This window comes from Eschrichtius robustus, chromosome 20 (genome assembly GCF_028021215.1).
Source record: "Eschrichtius robustus isolate mEscRob2 chromosome 20, mEscRob2.pri, whole genome shotgun sequence".
NCBI lineage: Eukaryota > Metazoa > Chordata > Mammalia > Artiodactyla > Eschrichtiidae > Eschrichtius > Eschrichtius robustus.
In genome coordinates, this window is record NC_090843.1 from 6,836,172 (window position 1) to 6,849,963 (window position 13,792).

The 13,792-nt window shown below is 55.3% G+C and overlaps 2 protein-coding genes across 5 annotated transcripts in view; one reads left to right on the top strand and one right to left on the bottom strand.

The window, feature by feature from the left end:
* Positions 1-755: 755 nt before the first annotated feature.
* NAT9 (N-acetyltransferase 9) lies at positions 756-4,832 on the bottom strand. 2 transcript variants are annotated; one of them, XM_068530550.1, is made up of 7 exons: positions 4,755-4,832; positions 4,078-4,163; positions 3,062-3,171; positions 2,368-2,511; positions 1,700-1,759; positions 1,396-1,490; positions 756-1,288 (listed from the first exon to the last, which is right to left on the bottom strand). In XM_068530550.1, the coding sequence occupies exons 2-7, from the start codon at positions 4,152-4,154 to the stop codon at positions 1,154-1,156; spliced, it is 621 nt and encodes a 206-aa protein (XP_068386651.1). In that variant the 5' UTR covers positions 4,155-4,163; positions 4,755-4,832; the 3' UTR covers positions 756-1,153. The 2 variants fall into 2 exon arrangements, with proteins under 2 accessions (XP_068386651.1, XP_068386652.1); XM_068530551.1 differs by lacking the exon at positions 4,078-4,163 and having other exon boundaries at positions 4,755-4,817.
* Positions 4,833-4,998: 166 nt separating this feature from the next.
* TMEM104 (transmembrane protein 104) overlaps positions 4,999-13,792 on the top strand; it is a 59,463-nt gene continuing 50,669 nt past the window's right edge. For 2 of the 3 annotated variants that reach the window (XM_068530940.1, XM_068530941.1), the window contains exons 1-3: positions 4,999-5,086; positions 5,695-5,811; positions 13,121-13,242. In XM_068530940.1, coding sequence (XP_068387041.1) covers positions 5,767-5,811; positions 13,121-13,242 — 167 coding nt within the window. In that variant the 5' untranslated portion in view covers positions 4,999-5,086; positions 5,695-5,766. Of the gene's footprint in view, positions 5,087-5,694; positions 5,812-13,120; positions 13,243-13,792 lie in introns of those variants that run through there. The other variant, XM_068530942.1, reaches the window with a different exon arrangement.

Here is a 13,792-nt window from a genome sequence, read left to right on the forward strand (position 1 = left end):
GCTGGGAGTTCTGGCTCTGCCATCAAAAGCTCTGGGGCCTTGGGCGAGTGCCTCAACTTGCCTGGGACCATTTCCTCCCTTTGAAAACGTCCTAGGTGCCCTCAAGAGTCTCTTCTCCAGTTGTGTTTTGAAACATGCCTGACTTTTCTTGATGGCCACCCCAGATTACGACAGGGCATGAGACGGGGTTAGAAGTCAAAGGGTGTCCCCCCTCGCTCTGAGGTGGGGAGACCTGGCCCGGCTCTGCCTGTTAAGCCCCGGTTGCCAAGCAGCTTAATCATCCGAACCTGTGCCTCTGGCACCCCCCAGTGGCCTTCCCAGGTGCAGCTGCTCCCAGAGGCGGAGGGATGAGGCGTGGAGAGCGAGGACGCAGGTGCCCTCAGGAGGACGCCGCTCAGTGGCCTCCGCTTCCTTCGGAAGACCCTGCAACTGAGCAGGAGGCCCAAAGCTTCATCAGCAGGGGGGGTACTCCAGCCACATGGAGCTGCATGCAAAACTAACTTACTCCACCCTCGAAACTGGCTCCAAAGAGAAAGGAGCAAGGACACTTGCCCACTTTCCAAGCCACCTGTCTGTCCTTCAGGGCCGAACTCAATCATTTCCAGACCTCCCGGGGTCACACCCGCCTGCTTCTGCTGGATGACAGAGGACCGAGCTACCCCTCCCCTGTCCCTACGATGGCGGACCAGATGCCGCAGGCTGGCCCTCCTGGCAGCTCAGCTCCACACGGGCCCAATGAGAGAACAGGGCAAGCTGTGTGCAGTGCGCTTTACTCCTGGCCAGAGCCTCGGCGGCCCCTCTGGCCCTCCAGGGGAAAGGGAGGTCCTGCCCATTCACCAGGCGCCCCCTCGTCCCCAGCTGCACCTCCACCCTGCCTCTTCCCATGGATTCATGCCGTCCGCTCCAGACTCCAAGAGTCTGAGTCCGGGTCTGGCCAGGAGGAGGGGCTGGCCCTGGAGTGGCTCAGCCACAAGGCCAGCCAGAGGGAGGCCAAGGCAAGTCCAGCCCGGAGTCTGAAGGGCCCCAAGAGGAGAGACCCAGGCTGGAGCAAGGCCAGAGCACTCTGCCCCACAGGCCCCCTCTGTTTGCCTGCTGCAGGGCTCTGGTCTCACACCCCCATCCACACAGGGTGGCTGGTCCACAAGGCCGGCTGTCAGCGGGGCTCCGACGCCCCAGCTCTGTAGGGCTTCTCTTCCACGTGGCTGGTCTGCTCGAGAAGCCACTGCCGCTCCGGCTCACTCATCGTCAGTCTGAGCGTCACCTCCTGGAAGACACTGCTCACAGCCACCTACGTGATCCAGACAGAGCAGGGCCGGCTAAGTTACAGGCCCAAGTCCTAGCAGCACTTGGCCCGCCCAGACCCAGGCCTCACCCTCTCGCTGGCACCATCCTCACCTGCTCAAAGTGAAGCTTTCGGAACATCCGGATGCTCGGTTCATTTCCTTGCCCAATTTTAGCCTCAAACTTGGTCACACCTAGCTTGGTCACTCCTCCCAGAAGAGATTAGAGAGGGGTAAGCTGCAGGACGAAGCTCTCCCCCACCTCCCCGGCACCCTCGGCCCCTCCTGTCCCAGCCTGCGATGGAAACGCCTGTCACCGGCTCCCACCCTCAGGCCTGAAGGCTCCCTCCCAACACGCCCTCGCCTTCTCCTGGGGCCTGGCCACTTCTCCCCAGCATGGCCTGCTCGGCCTTCCTTACCATAAGACATCATCATGAGGACGGCCTCGGTGCCCAAGCCCTGGCCCCTGCAGCTGGGCTCTAGGAGGAATGACAACAGTCACTGGCAGTGCGTGCCCGGCTCATGTCATCCTCACAACCCTAGGAAGTTCGCAAATATGGGTACCATTCTGCAGATGAGGAGACAGAGGCCCAGAGAAGTTAAATGACTCACCCGGGGTCGCACAGCTTAGAGGCACCCAGCAACCTGACCCCAAAACTGACCCCTTCGGCTCAGTGTGCTGCCCCACGAGGACAGTCCCAAGGCCCCTTAGAAAGAGGCTGAGGACCCTGATGGACACAGAAACTGGAGGGGCTCCTCCCACGGCATGGGGAGATGCTCCAGGGAAGATCGTTTATTTTTGGAGCGTCCCCAGTGCACCCCAAGGATGGGGCAGACTGCAGTTTGAAGACCCTAAAACCAAAGGTTAAGTTCACACCTAAGCATGAGAAGGGAATAAAATGAACTACCAGGGGTGAGCCACAAGGCTAACAGGGTGCCAAGTGACAGTCTGCCCAGCCAGGTGCTAGGCTCACCAAGGCCGGAGCTGCCCATGGAGCTCTCTGAGTGCCCTACACAGCCTCGGTGGCTTCAGGTTCAGCGGATCTGAGGACCAGAGGGATGGAGGGCAGGGCCAGGTGGAACAAACCTGCAATCATGACCTCAATCTCCCCCAAGGAGGGGTCCCCTAGATCCGTGAGGAAGAGGTTCACATCTCCCGCCATGCAGCTTTCTTCGCTGGTGCTTGGCTGGGCCCGCCACTTCTCTGCATCCAGCACGATGAAGGTACACTCTGAGGAAGGAGGCGACGGGATTATCACCTACACTCCCCAAAGGAGTGCAGGGAGGCCAGTCTTCCTACCCGAGCCAGAGAACTGCAAAGAACTACCACTGTCTCTGAGTCTGGCAGAAAAAGGGAGCCAGCACTTCCTTCAGCGGACTACAAAGCCTCAATCGGCCTCATGCAGGAAACAACGGCCTTCTGCAAACAGCAACTGTATTCTCAGAAAGCACGAACCACACGGGGCTTGCAGCAAGGGGCACAAAGGGCAGGGCCTCGATTTACAGCCAGAGCCCCAAATGCTTTCCTTTCTCTAAATCCCTTCACGCCTGGTGCAGTGAGTGGAGAAGAGGACAGAAGCGTCAGCCACAGGGACTTGCTTCAGGGGGCATCACAGCCTGAGGGCTTCAGGCACCTCCCAAGCTTTTCACGAAGTGTTTTTTGCAAACTTTCTGTGGCCCCAGCGGGGCTACAGCTGGGAACAGGAAAGGGTGGGGACCCGGGAAGGCCTCTGGAATCAGCCCTCCCATGACCGGCACAGCCCGGGGCCTCCGCTTCTCACTGTCCGCATCTTCCCGCCAGCTGTGTTGCATCACATACTCCTGCTCCAGGGTCAGCGGCTCGGAGGCTGTCAAACGCCGCAGCTCCTCTGATTTCATCCACTCGTGGTACCTGCAGGGACGGAGGGTCGGCCTTTGGCAGGCAGGACAAATTCAGAAGCCTAAGTCTGACACTTTATGAGATGAAGAAATGGATGGTTGAGAGGAGAACGCCCCAGGGCTAACAGAGGGCTAGAGAAGAACCCCAAGAAAGGGTTATAATGGCTCCTATGGCAGAAGGCCACAGGCCCAAGAACTAGAGGCAGGCTAGTCCTAAAGAGAACAGCAGGAGGCAGTTCTATCCATCCAGCCTCCTCTCCTATCTCAGGGGTCAGTGCGGGGGAGCAGTCTGAAGCTAAACATTCCTCAAATTCCCAAGGGGAAATATGGCAAGCCAAACTCAGCAAAGAAGGCTGGACAGATCTCCACAAAGGCCAGGCACCAGGAACCCCCAAAAGGAAAACTACAAGTAGAGAATACACGCCTACAGCACCAGCATCCCTGTCTACCAGGCATTCGTCACCTGGCCCACAACAGTCCCACCCTGCGACTCAGTCCTGGCCTTTCCAAGCAGTAGACCTCACAACAACCCACCTGCTCAGTTTTATGACAAGCTAACATTTAGTTTCCAAGAACTGAGCCTATTTACTGGCACCAGAGGAATGGTACTCATTTATAAATAGAAGACAATATCTTTTTTTTCTTGCACACATATAGTTTACATAAAAGAATTCCTGGCTGAAAGGCCAAAAAGGAAGCTGAGGGGATGGAAGGGAGAAACAGGGGGATGGATGACTTCTTCCAGGGAGGTCATAGCCCTCTGTTTCAGTTTTCACTTTTTCCTGTATGCAATTACTTCTCACACCAATGTTTCTCCTTCTCAGAAAAAACAGCCTCTGAGATTTGGGTTAAGACAGGCTCACCCTCCTCGCTGCACCTTGGAGAGCTAGCTTGCACCCCATGTCAGGGGAATGGTTACCTAGGCACATGCTCTGGGGTGTAGGGTACCAGCACCACCTTCTTTCCCAGCAGCAAGATGTTCTGATTTAACCTCATGGTAGCAGCCTGCGGGTAGGAGGGCAAAGATTTCAGCACCTGCGTTTCCTCCCACTTAGGGTGGGAGCCCCGGCTCTCAGTTCCCTAAATGCCTCCCGGGGCTAAGTTGTCAGAAGAGCCTCTGTCCTTCTTTCTTTCCAAACACTTCAGAGAACACGGACTTTAAACCCTTTGCAAGAAAGGGAACCCGGCTGGTGAAAGATGATTAAACAATCCTGGGCTCGCATCTCAAGGGGCCAAATATGGGCTGCCTTTTCTGCCAGTCCCTTCAGCCCCATCACCCGGAACCTCGATGCCCCACACTCAAGCACCAAGACTCATCACCAGAACTCCCATCACTCGCCCCAGTTCTGAGACTCCGCCCCACGGTTACTTCTCAGCCCTGTCTTAAACCTATTTCCAATCCCTTTTCCCAGCGACCACCCCACTGGGCTCGGACCCTCCCTCTTCCTGCCCCCCAAGCCATCGGGGCCTCCCTGGCCACTCTTGGGTGAGGCAGGCTTAAGGCCTCAATCCCCTCCTCTTTGTGAGGAGTTACAGGCTACTCTTCTCGAACCCCCACAACCACTGGGATCCCGGCACGGCCAAGTTCACACCCACTCTTCGCCGACGAACGGGTCCCCAGCAGGTGCGATCCACCCCTTCCAACCAGCCCCGCTTTCCCACCTGGCCGGCGGCCCCCCCTCCCGCATGCGCGTGGGAGCGCACCCCGCCCACTTCCGCCACGCAGACGGCAGCCGCCGGGGCCCAATCCCGGTCCCGCCTCCGCGAGGCGCCCAATCAGCGCCGTGCGCCCCGCCCAAGGCGCGCACAAAGTAGGTGGGCTCCCGGCGCGGGCGCATGCGTGCTGCCGGCGCTGGTGCGGGACGGCTGGCGCCGGCAGCAACCCCGGGTCGGAGACAGCGGCCGCGGCAGCGGGAGCAAGCTTCGCTGTAGGTGTCGGAGCGGGAGGGTGGGATGGAATGGGGTGGTGCCAGACTCGGGGCTCCTCCAGGAGGGGGGAAGAAATGGGGGAGAGGCTCGGAGAGGGCCTCTTGGGAAGAGGGGGAGGCTGGAGGGTGGAGAGCCCTAAGGCAGGTTGGGAGACGTGGAGGCCCCGTTAAAAAGGAGAGGCTCTGGGGCAAGGAGTTGGGTTGGGGGGCGACCTAGGAAAGCCCCCAGCCCCTTGCTCTAGGCGGAGGAGGCAGACAGTTACTTGGCTTCCCTGTGTGGTAGTGAGCTCGCTGTTCCTGGCATTAAATGGGGGATAACCAGAGTGTGTAAAGGGGACCCTTGTGGTGGTGACTCTTAGTGGCGTCTGAGGCCCCTTAAATCACTTGGAGTCTGAGCGGCAATGAATACATGCCCTGCACAGACAGGAAAAAGTTAGAAGAAACCACCCAGGTGTCATCATACAGGGAGGTCCTTCCCTCCGGGCTCTCTTTTGACAGATAAGGCCATAAGTGTCTGTGGTTAAAGGGCAGGGAGGGGGTGGCTCTGTAGACATCCCTCCGCCCGCGTCTAGGTCCATCAGAAAGCTGAAGTCTGTTCTTTTTCCTAGGGAGCCGCAGCCGCCGCCGCCCCGGCACGGAAGGAACCTTGACAGCCGACAGACCCTTCCTGTCTTTTGGAAATGGCGGGTGAAATCACGGAGACCGGGGAGCTCTATTCTCCCTATGTGAGTTTTACTTTTGGAGCTGTTCTGCCCACATCAGTGCCCTTGGCTTCTGGAGAAGCACACTGCTTCCTGTGGACTGGACTTGTTGAGTCCAGCGGCTTTCATAGCCGCCGTCTGGGAACCCCATTCAGCAGCAGCCACGGTGAATGTATGATGAGAGTCAGGTTTGTTCACTCTTCACATGTTGATCAGAGAGTGGTCAAGAAAGGAAAACGGACTTGCTCGCTCGTTATTTTTGTCTCAGGGCTGCTAGCACTTGCAAACTGAGGCCAGTTCAGATGGATGAAGGCTGTCGGCTGTTGACTCTGGGTTCTGCTCCCCTCAGCAGTTTGAAACCACTTCGGTTCTCAGCTGAATTTTAAGTTGCACAACTTTTATAGTCTTGGATGGTGTAAGAGGTGGAGAAAGCATACAGAGACCTCCAGTTGCCGTTGGGTGGAGTCTGTAACTAGCACAACTAGAATGGTTGATTTCTCACTGTCTTGGGTCTGCTTTACCCCCACCCCTCACATGTACACTCGGTTTATCTTCTTTGTGTAATATGAGATTGGTCATGTTTACATCACGGAATCCTCTTGCTTGGATGAGTAGCTGGAGGATTGGAATAATCAAATGATTGATTCATGTTGCTACCAAGTATCCCAGAGAAAGGCAGCACTGCCTTAAGTAGCAAGAGTCCTCTTTCTAGAAAGTACCTACCTTCAACAGCTGCCCTGCTCTGCACTTGCCTGGGGATCCATGCTCTGTTTCTGCCAGCTTCATAGACTCTAGAGCTGGGGTGTGATGCATGAGGAAGCACCTCTGAGAACAGCTGGCAAAAACCCTCACACTAGGGTCCTCCTGCTGGGTCTGTGCCATTTGTGTGTGGCTCCAAGGGAGCCTCCTTCACCTCAGTAATTTATCAGGGAAGTCTTTCTTTTTTTTTTTTTTTTTAATAAATTTATTTATTTTTGGCTGCACAGGTCTTCGTTGCTGTGCGCAGGCTTTCTCTAGTTGCGGCGAGTGGGGGCTACTCCTCGTTGCGGTGCACGGGCTCCAGGCGCGTGGGCTTCAGTAGTTGTGGCTCGCGGGCGCTAGAGTGCAGGCTCAGTAGTTGTGGCGCACGGGCTTAGTTGCCTCGCGGCATGTGGGATCCTCCCGGATCAGGGCTCGAACCCGTGTCCCCTGCATTGGCAGGCGGATTCTTAACCACTGCGCCACCAGGGAAGTCCGGGGAAGTCTTTCCTGAGCCTTGGAATGAATCAGGTCACGCCCCTCTCATCAGTGGAATTGCGTAACAGCTCACAGCCTCCTCTTGGTATCAGCAGTGACATGTCCACACTGTCTGTGAAAGTCACCGCGGTTCCTGCGTCATCTTACAACATCTGTAAGCTTAGAGGCGAGGAAATGAGTTATTTCTGTAGCTGAGTGTTGGGAAGGAAAACCTTTGATGTGCCCACTTTTCTTGTGCCTCCAGCTGTTCAGTAATCATTTCACATGTCAGCATGTGCCCACAGGAAATGGGGCAGTGAGACCTAAAAGCCTCAGTGGGTTCTGCTTTTTTTAAATTTTTTCCTCTGTTTTCTATGTGTTCGGTTTTGTTTGAGGCATGTGTTCAAGGGCCGACTCTGGGCACTGGCCGTAAACAACTGCTCGTATTCTCTTGTCCCGCTGGTGAAGCGAGAGGCAGGGGGAAGGTGGATGGTGCTGAGGATGAGGTGGCGTTAACCGGGATTAGTGGTCTCGGTTTGAGCCGAGAACACACCTTCTGCCTGAGGTTTCCTTAACTCTGCCATCCTGCGAGAATGGTTCTCGATCCCCTGTGAGACCAGGAGAAGGGTGTGAGGTGCACCACCCCCTGAGCCCAGAGAGGCTGCGGAATGGACTTTACCGCAGCTGCTGCTCAGCACGATGTGGGCGGAAGCTGCTCTGCCTGCCTTGGGAGACCATGACCCTGAGCATTGCATCAGCCCATAACCCGGTCATTCCCAGCACCAAGCCTCTCCCTGCCTCTGCGGTACCCTGTTGTGAGTTCTTGCCCCTCCTGGGTGTCAGGGATGTTTGCCTTAGCCTGCATTCTTCTGCATAAACTGTGTGTAATGGGCAGACGAGCCTCGCAGGGGACTCAGATGACAAACCCTCTCAAGGGTAGTGCTGGACGCAGGAGCATGGTTTAGGCCCATGCATCCCCCCCATAAGTGATCTCAGAACAGGCGTGTCTGTTTCCCCATTTATGGGGACCACGAGGGGCTCAGCACTGAAGGGATCGTGTGATCAAAATAGAGGAAGAAGGGGGTCACTGCCTATATAAGGATAACTTCTGAGGCTGCCTTCCACCGGCCAGTCTCGTGGAAGATCGACGCGGGTGCTTTCGAAGGAAAGAGGGCTTGTCTCCCGGCCTGAAACCCTAGTTGTTGCTTCCGCATCTCTGCCACCTTCTGTTTCCTTTGACAACTGTCGTTGGGGAAGCTGTTGAAAGATGCCCGTGACCCCTGCCTCATGCACACCTGTGGGTGAGGCCACGGGAACGCTGCACTGGACCCCCTCGAGCACAGGGGAGCGGGTCAGCCGCCCCAAGGGACAGGCACTGCGCCTTCTCCGCTTCAGCCACGGAGGAAGAGTCCAGAACAGGAGGAAGCTCGGTTTGCATAGCCTTCTTTATTGAGACCACAGCAGGGCTCTGTTTCACCGCTTTTGGTCATGCCTCCCTGGAGGCTGTCCCCACAGAGCTGTCACCTAACAAGCAGAAGAGCAATTCACTACCCCGTTTCCTCCTGCTTCACAGCTGCCTTCCACCCGGCCTGCGGCTCAGCTCAGGTTTGCTTCCTGCGTCGTGCTCTGCTCCTTGGGAGTGGTCCCTACTGATCCCCGTTACTGAAAGCAAGGAGGGTTTAACTCTGGCCAGGAAGGTGGAGAAGGCATACGTTTCCCTACGGGATTCCCCGCAGCACCACCAGGCCTGGAGTGCTTGCCTCAGAACTAAAAAATAGCAACAACCCAAGACAAATGTGATCACTCATTTCTGCTCCTAACTGCCAATAGTTGGTCCCTAATTAACTTCCTTGTCAAGTTCGTAAAGGGTCTTTTTCACTGAGGTTTATTTGAAGTTTCCATTGGGAGTGTGTTTATTTCACTGCGTCTTTATCAGCAGTGGTTCTCAGCTGGTGGCAGTCTTGCCTCCCAGGGGACATTTGGCAATGTCTGGAGACGCTGTAACCGTCACAACACAAGGGCAAGGTCAGGGGTACAGGAATCTAGTGGGTACAGGCCAGGGATGCTGGTAAACATCCTACAATCCACAGAACAGGCCCACAGCAAAGAGTGATCTGGCCCCGAATGTCAGCAGCACTCAGGCTGAGAAACCCTGCTTGACAATAGATCCTTGACTTTTCCATCCCAAGACCTTCAGGCATCCCTGAATTCACAAATGCTTCTTGTACTACTTAATTTTCCCATAAAACTTTTTTTTTTTTTTTGGCCGCGCCTCGCGGCTTGCAGGAACTTAGTTCCCCGACCAGGGATCGAACCCATGCCCCCTGCAGTGAAAGCACAGAGTCCTAACCACTGAACCGCCAGGGAAGTCCCATCCCCATAAAACTTTTGGCTGAGAACCATCACTTTCTTAGGCCTCTTTGCTTTCTCTTAACTTCTGTCACGAGCCCATCACCAGGGCTGTTTTCCATAAAGAAATAAGGTTCTGCCCTTCAGAGTGTTACAGCTTATAAAAGCGATACGCAGCGGACAAAGCTGCCGGGAGATCAGACGTTAGGTCATTGACCAGGGCCTGGTCTCTTAGCGTCCTGCTTACAACCCTGCCTGTGACGTCGAACTCCCTGTCCCGTGCACCAGGGCCCGGGAGTCTGCCTGCAGCCACGCTGGCCTCAGAGTTCCTGGGACATCCCTCCCCCTCTCCCACCTTAGGCCTTCCTACCTGCCAGTGTCTTCCATGGCCCTTTGCCTGGGTGGCTCCTGCTCGGCCTTCAGGTCCCGGCTTGAATGTCACCACGAGGCCATCCTCTACTTGAAGTGCTGACCCACTATTCTTTGTCATGGAATCCCTTCTTTCCTTCAGAACGCTTCTCCGAGGCGGTAATCATCGTTTGTTTTCTTGTCTGTGTCCTCCTGTCCGTCTTGCTCGCTGTCATTCTCTGGGCTCTGAGCACAGGGCCAGGACCATGGAAGGCTCTCGGTAGCTGTTGAGTAAGTGAGCAAACGAGCCCACACCTGGATGTACTCGCCTCAGAGTGCCGGTGATTGAAGTTAAACCCAGCAAAAGTCAAAGTTAGTTTGTAGACGTTCCCATTTGTGAAAGGTCAATTCAGAAGGCCAGCTGTCACCCTCACGTTTATTCTCATAACATCACCCTGGGCCAAGACTCCTGGCAGGGGAACCACATCATGGTTTTGTGATCCAATCAGGAGCTAGAGGAAGACAATTCAAACTTGTCTTAATCCTTCTGGGATCTGCCTGGGGGATCAGAGTGAGACCGTGATGTTTAAAAGGGGACGAAGGTTCAGGCAGAGAGGGTTCACGGCAGAGAGGACCTGAGCCAGAGCCGTTGAGGACCCCCATCTTGAGGCCATGTGCCAGGCACCCTGAGAAATGCAGAGAGAAATGAGATGCAGGTTGCGACCACAACAAGCCTCAGATTTAATAGTGGGGAAAAGATAAACACATCAACATCAAAAACCCAAACTAGGGCGTAAGAAGTGTTCTTTGCTTTGAGAGAGGGAACAAGATGGGTTTGGGAGACTGGGAAGGGCTTTATGGTGGGACAGGCGTTTGAATGGGCCCCTCATGGTGGGTGGGAGTTGAGGGGCTGGGTGGGAGGCACAAGGGCTTGGTGCCCTGTGTCTGGTGTACATGGGCTCTGGGCAGAGCTGTTTCCTCTCTACAGGACGCCCTCCCGTTTGTCCAGCACTCACATGGCCAGTCAGCACCTGCCCGGAATCCTGTCCCTCCCTGTCAAGGGCCCCAGAATGGTAGCCGATGCTCCCTATCTCTGTTTCGTCTTGTTTTTTAGATCTGACTGAGGCTGGTCTGAGATTGGGCCCTAATTTGTGTGTTTCTGATTAAGAATGCAGCACATGGTTGTCTTGGAAAAAAATTTAAATACAGAAAAATGTGTATTTCTCAGAAAGGGGAGGTGAAAACGAGCGATGGATAGGTGTTTCTGGTGTTTGTCTTCTAAAGACCAGAAACAAGTGGTAAAGCAGACTGTAAGTTGGCCAGTTTAGTGCAGTACAGGGAGACCAGTTAGGAACCTACTGTCATAGGCCAGGCCAGAAATGGTTCACTTGAGTTGTAAATGGAATAGGAGCCAGAGGCACCCACAAAAGACTCTTCAGAAATAAAATCACTAGCACTGGGGTATGGAGGGGGGAGCTGAGGCCACGCTGGGGTGTCCAGGTGGAGGTGACCAGCAGGCAGTTGGATTTGAGGTCTGCAGAAAGGCTTGTACTAAGAGAAATACAGTCCGCCACGATGGTTAAAGCCTTGGGGTTGAATGATGTTGCTGAGGAAGAGAAACGTAGAGAGAAGAAGAGACCGCCAACGTCAGAAGTGCAAGAAAGATTAAGTCTAAGAAAGCCATTGAATTTGGCAAATAGGAGGTCATTGGTGATTTTTAAGAATGCAGTTTCAAAAGAGTTCTGGAGGTGGAAACCACAAACTACAGGAAGCTGGAAATGAAGGCAGAGGATATAGGTTGCTCCTTCAAGGAGTCGGGTTGAGGGAAAGTGAGAGGGCAACGTTTTAAAGGTGTCGAGAGTGTTCGCAGTCAGAGGGGAAGAGAGCTAGGAGGAGGAGAGGATTCCAGAAAGAGCCGAGCCCAGCTCAGGTGCAGGGCTGAGCCTGTCAGGGAAGAGGAAGCACCCGTGCTCCCCCAGACATGGGGAGGGGGGCAGAGGGGAGGCCGACACCGGCTTTTGAGCTCGGAAGGAGCGCGGCTTGGGGAGCGCGTGTCAGATGGTCTCCGTCCCCTCCGTAGCGTTGGAGGTGCAGCCTTCCTCTGGGAGAGATGGGAGCCGTGGGTCTGGGACTTGGAGATTGAGGTCTGGAGCCTTTGCGTGCGTGGGAAATACTTGCAAGTCCACAGGGAGGAGTAAAGAAAATCTGTTGCTGCCGGACCGCAGATGAAGAGACCATCTGTTAGGGGACTCATGGTTAGAATTTTTTAATAATTCCAGGAGCCTTTAGCAGTTTCCTATTAGGGAGTCGAGGAAGCGGGTGCCGGGTCGTCTCTGAGGCTGGGAGCCAGAGAAGTTAGAACGGGGAAGGTGTGGGGAGCTCGGGGCAGTGCGAGCTTTGAGCAACCAGCTGATTGTCAGTGAGGCCACCGTGGAGGTGGTGGCCTGGGTAGGGAGGGTTTGGGGGGACTGCACATCATGATGAGGACAGAGGCGGGTCAGTGGGAGTGCACAGGGTTGTAGGCGGCAGGGGCTTCTGGTCAGAGAAAGGGATTTCATGATCGAGAGCCTGAGAAGGGAATAATTGTAATTAGCTGAGCTAGAGTCAAGTTGCTGTGAGTTAAGTTTAAAACCTGAAGTCAGTGACCCAGCAATTCCACTGGGAGGTTGGTTGCCAGGGGAGAGGGGGAGGGGCTGCCGGTGAGTAGGGGGGTTCTTTGTGGGGTAATGAAATGGAATTAGATGGTGATGCTGGTTGCAGAACTTGTGAATATACTGAAAGGCTGTGTGCTTTAAAAGGGTGAATTTTATGGCACGTGAATTATCTTTTTTTTTTTTTAATCCCTGAAGTTAGTACGGGGAAGAGGGCAGGAAAAGGGAAGCAGCATGAACGTCGACGTCCCAAAGGGCATTGGCAAGAATGGGCGGAGAGGAGGATTGGGTCACGTGCTCAGTGGCCTTGGAAAAGTGGGAGTTTTTTGGGGGGTCAGCACTACAGGTTGATCCGTGTGCCGGGCACCCCAGACGTGATGGCCTGTCCTCAGGAAACCTGCAGTCCGGTTGAGCACAGAGCTATCATCTGAGACACAGCTCTGAATAATATGCACGGAGGAGGTGATGGGGCTGATGACGGCCAAAGCGGAGAATCAAACCCATCACCAGAGACATTTTGAAAAGACTGGTGGAACGCGGGGCTTCAGTCTTCCAGGTGTTCACGTTCGGCTCCCAGCAGCCGGCTGCAGATCCCGCCTCCCTGGAACCTGGGTGGAACCCTCCCTGCTTACCTGCTCGCCTGGCGAAGGCCTGGCCTCCTGGCCTCCTGGCCTCCACGGTTTTGCCGTTGCCCAGGGTCACCCTTGGGAGCCGTTCGGGGGTGAGGCTCGTTAATTTCTGGGCTCGAACGTCACCTCTCTTGCTTCCAGGTCGGACTGGTGTATATGTTTAACCTCATCGTGGGCACTGGCGCGCTCACCATGCCCAAGGCCTTTGCCACGGCCGGGTGGCTCGTCAGCCTGGTCCTGCTGGTGTTCCTGGGCTTCATGAGGTAAGAGACCACCCCCGGGGGGCTGGGGCCAGAGCTGGGGGAGTCTGCCCAGGAAGCCCGAGCTCTCTCCATCAGTGTGGGGGAAGACGTCTGTGGTGAGCGAGTCCTCACAGGTGCCCGGAGCCAGGAGAGGAGGCCCAGAGGTCTCAGGGGCTCGCTCTGATGGAGCGATTGTCCTCCCCCAATCACTGAGAAGTGAAGACCTCCAGCTAGGCTGTGGGGTGTCTCACCGTGGTGCTCATGTGTTTCTTACCCAGCTGCTTTGCCTCCCCTGTTGTACCCTTTCTTAATGTTACCATCGACGTTTGTTCCCTGAGAAAGTCCCACCTAACCACAGAAGAGAATCTCGCAAATGTTTCAGGAGATAACGGGAAATCAGTTTGGAATTTAGAATTTGTCTAAGATAGTTCCACAGAGTCAGCGATAAACACGCAGGTGCACGCAGTTAGGTGTTAATCTCGCCTGGCTTTGTCCTCGGCAGCAAAGAGGAGGCCAGCGCCTGCCTCAGCCTTCAGGGGCGCCCGCACCTTGCGCAGGTGTGTGGGATTCA

Excerpts from the sequence above, each read along its gene's own strand:
- NAT9 (XM_068530550.1), bottom strand. The coding sequence starts at position 4,154 with ATGAGGTTAAATCAGAACATCTTGCTGCTGGGAAAGAAGGTGGTGCTG. Across the intron at positions 3,172-4,077 it reads ACCCCAGAGCATGTGCCTAG|GTACCACGAGTGGATGAAAT; the intron begins GTAACCATTCCC and ends CCGTCCCTGCAG. Across the intron at positions 1,760-2,367 it reads GATTGAGGTCATGATTGCAG|AGCCCAGCTGCAGGGGCCAG; the intron begins GTTTGTTCCACC and ends CATTCCTCCTAG.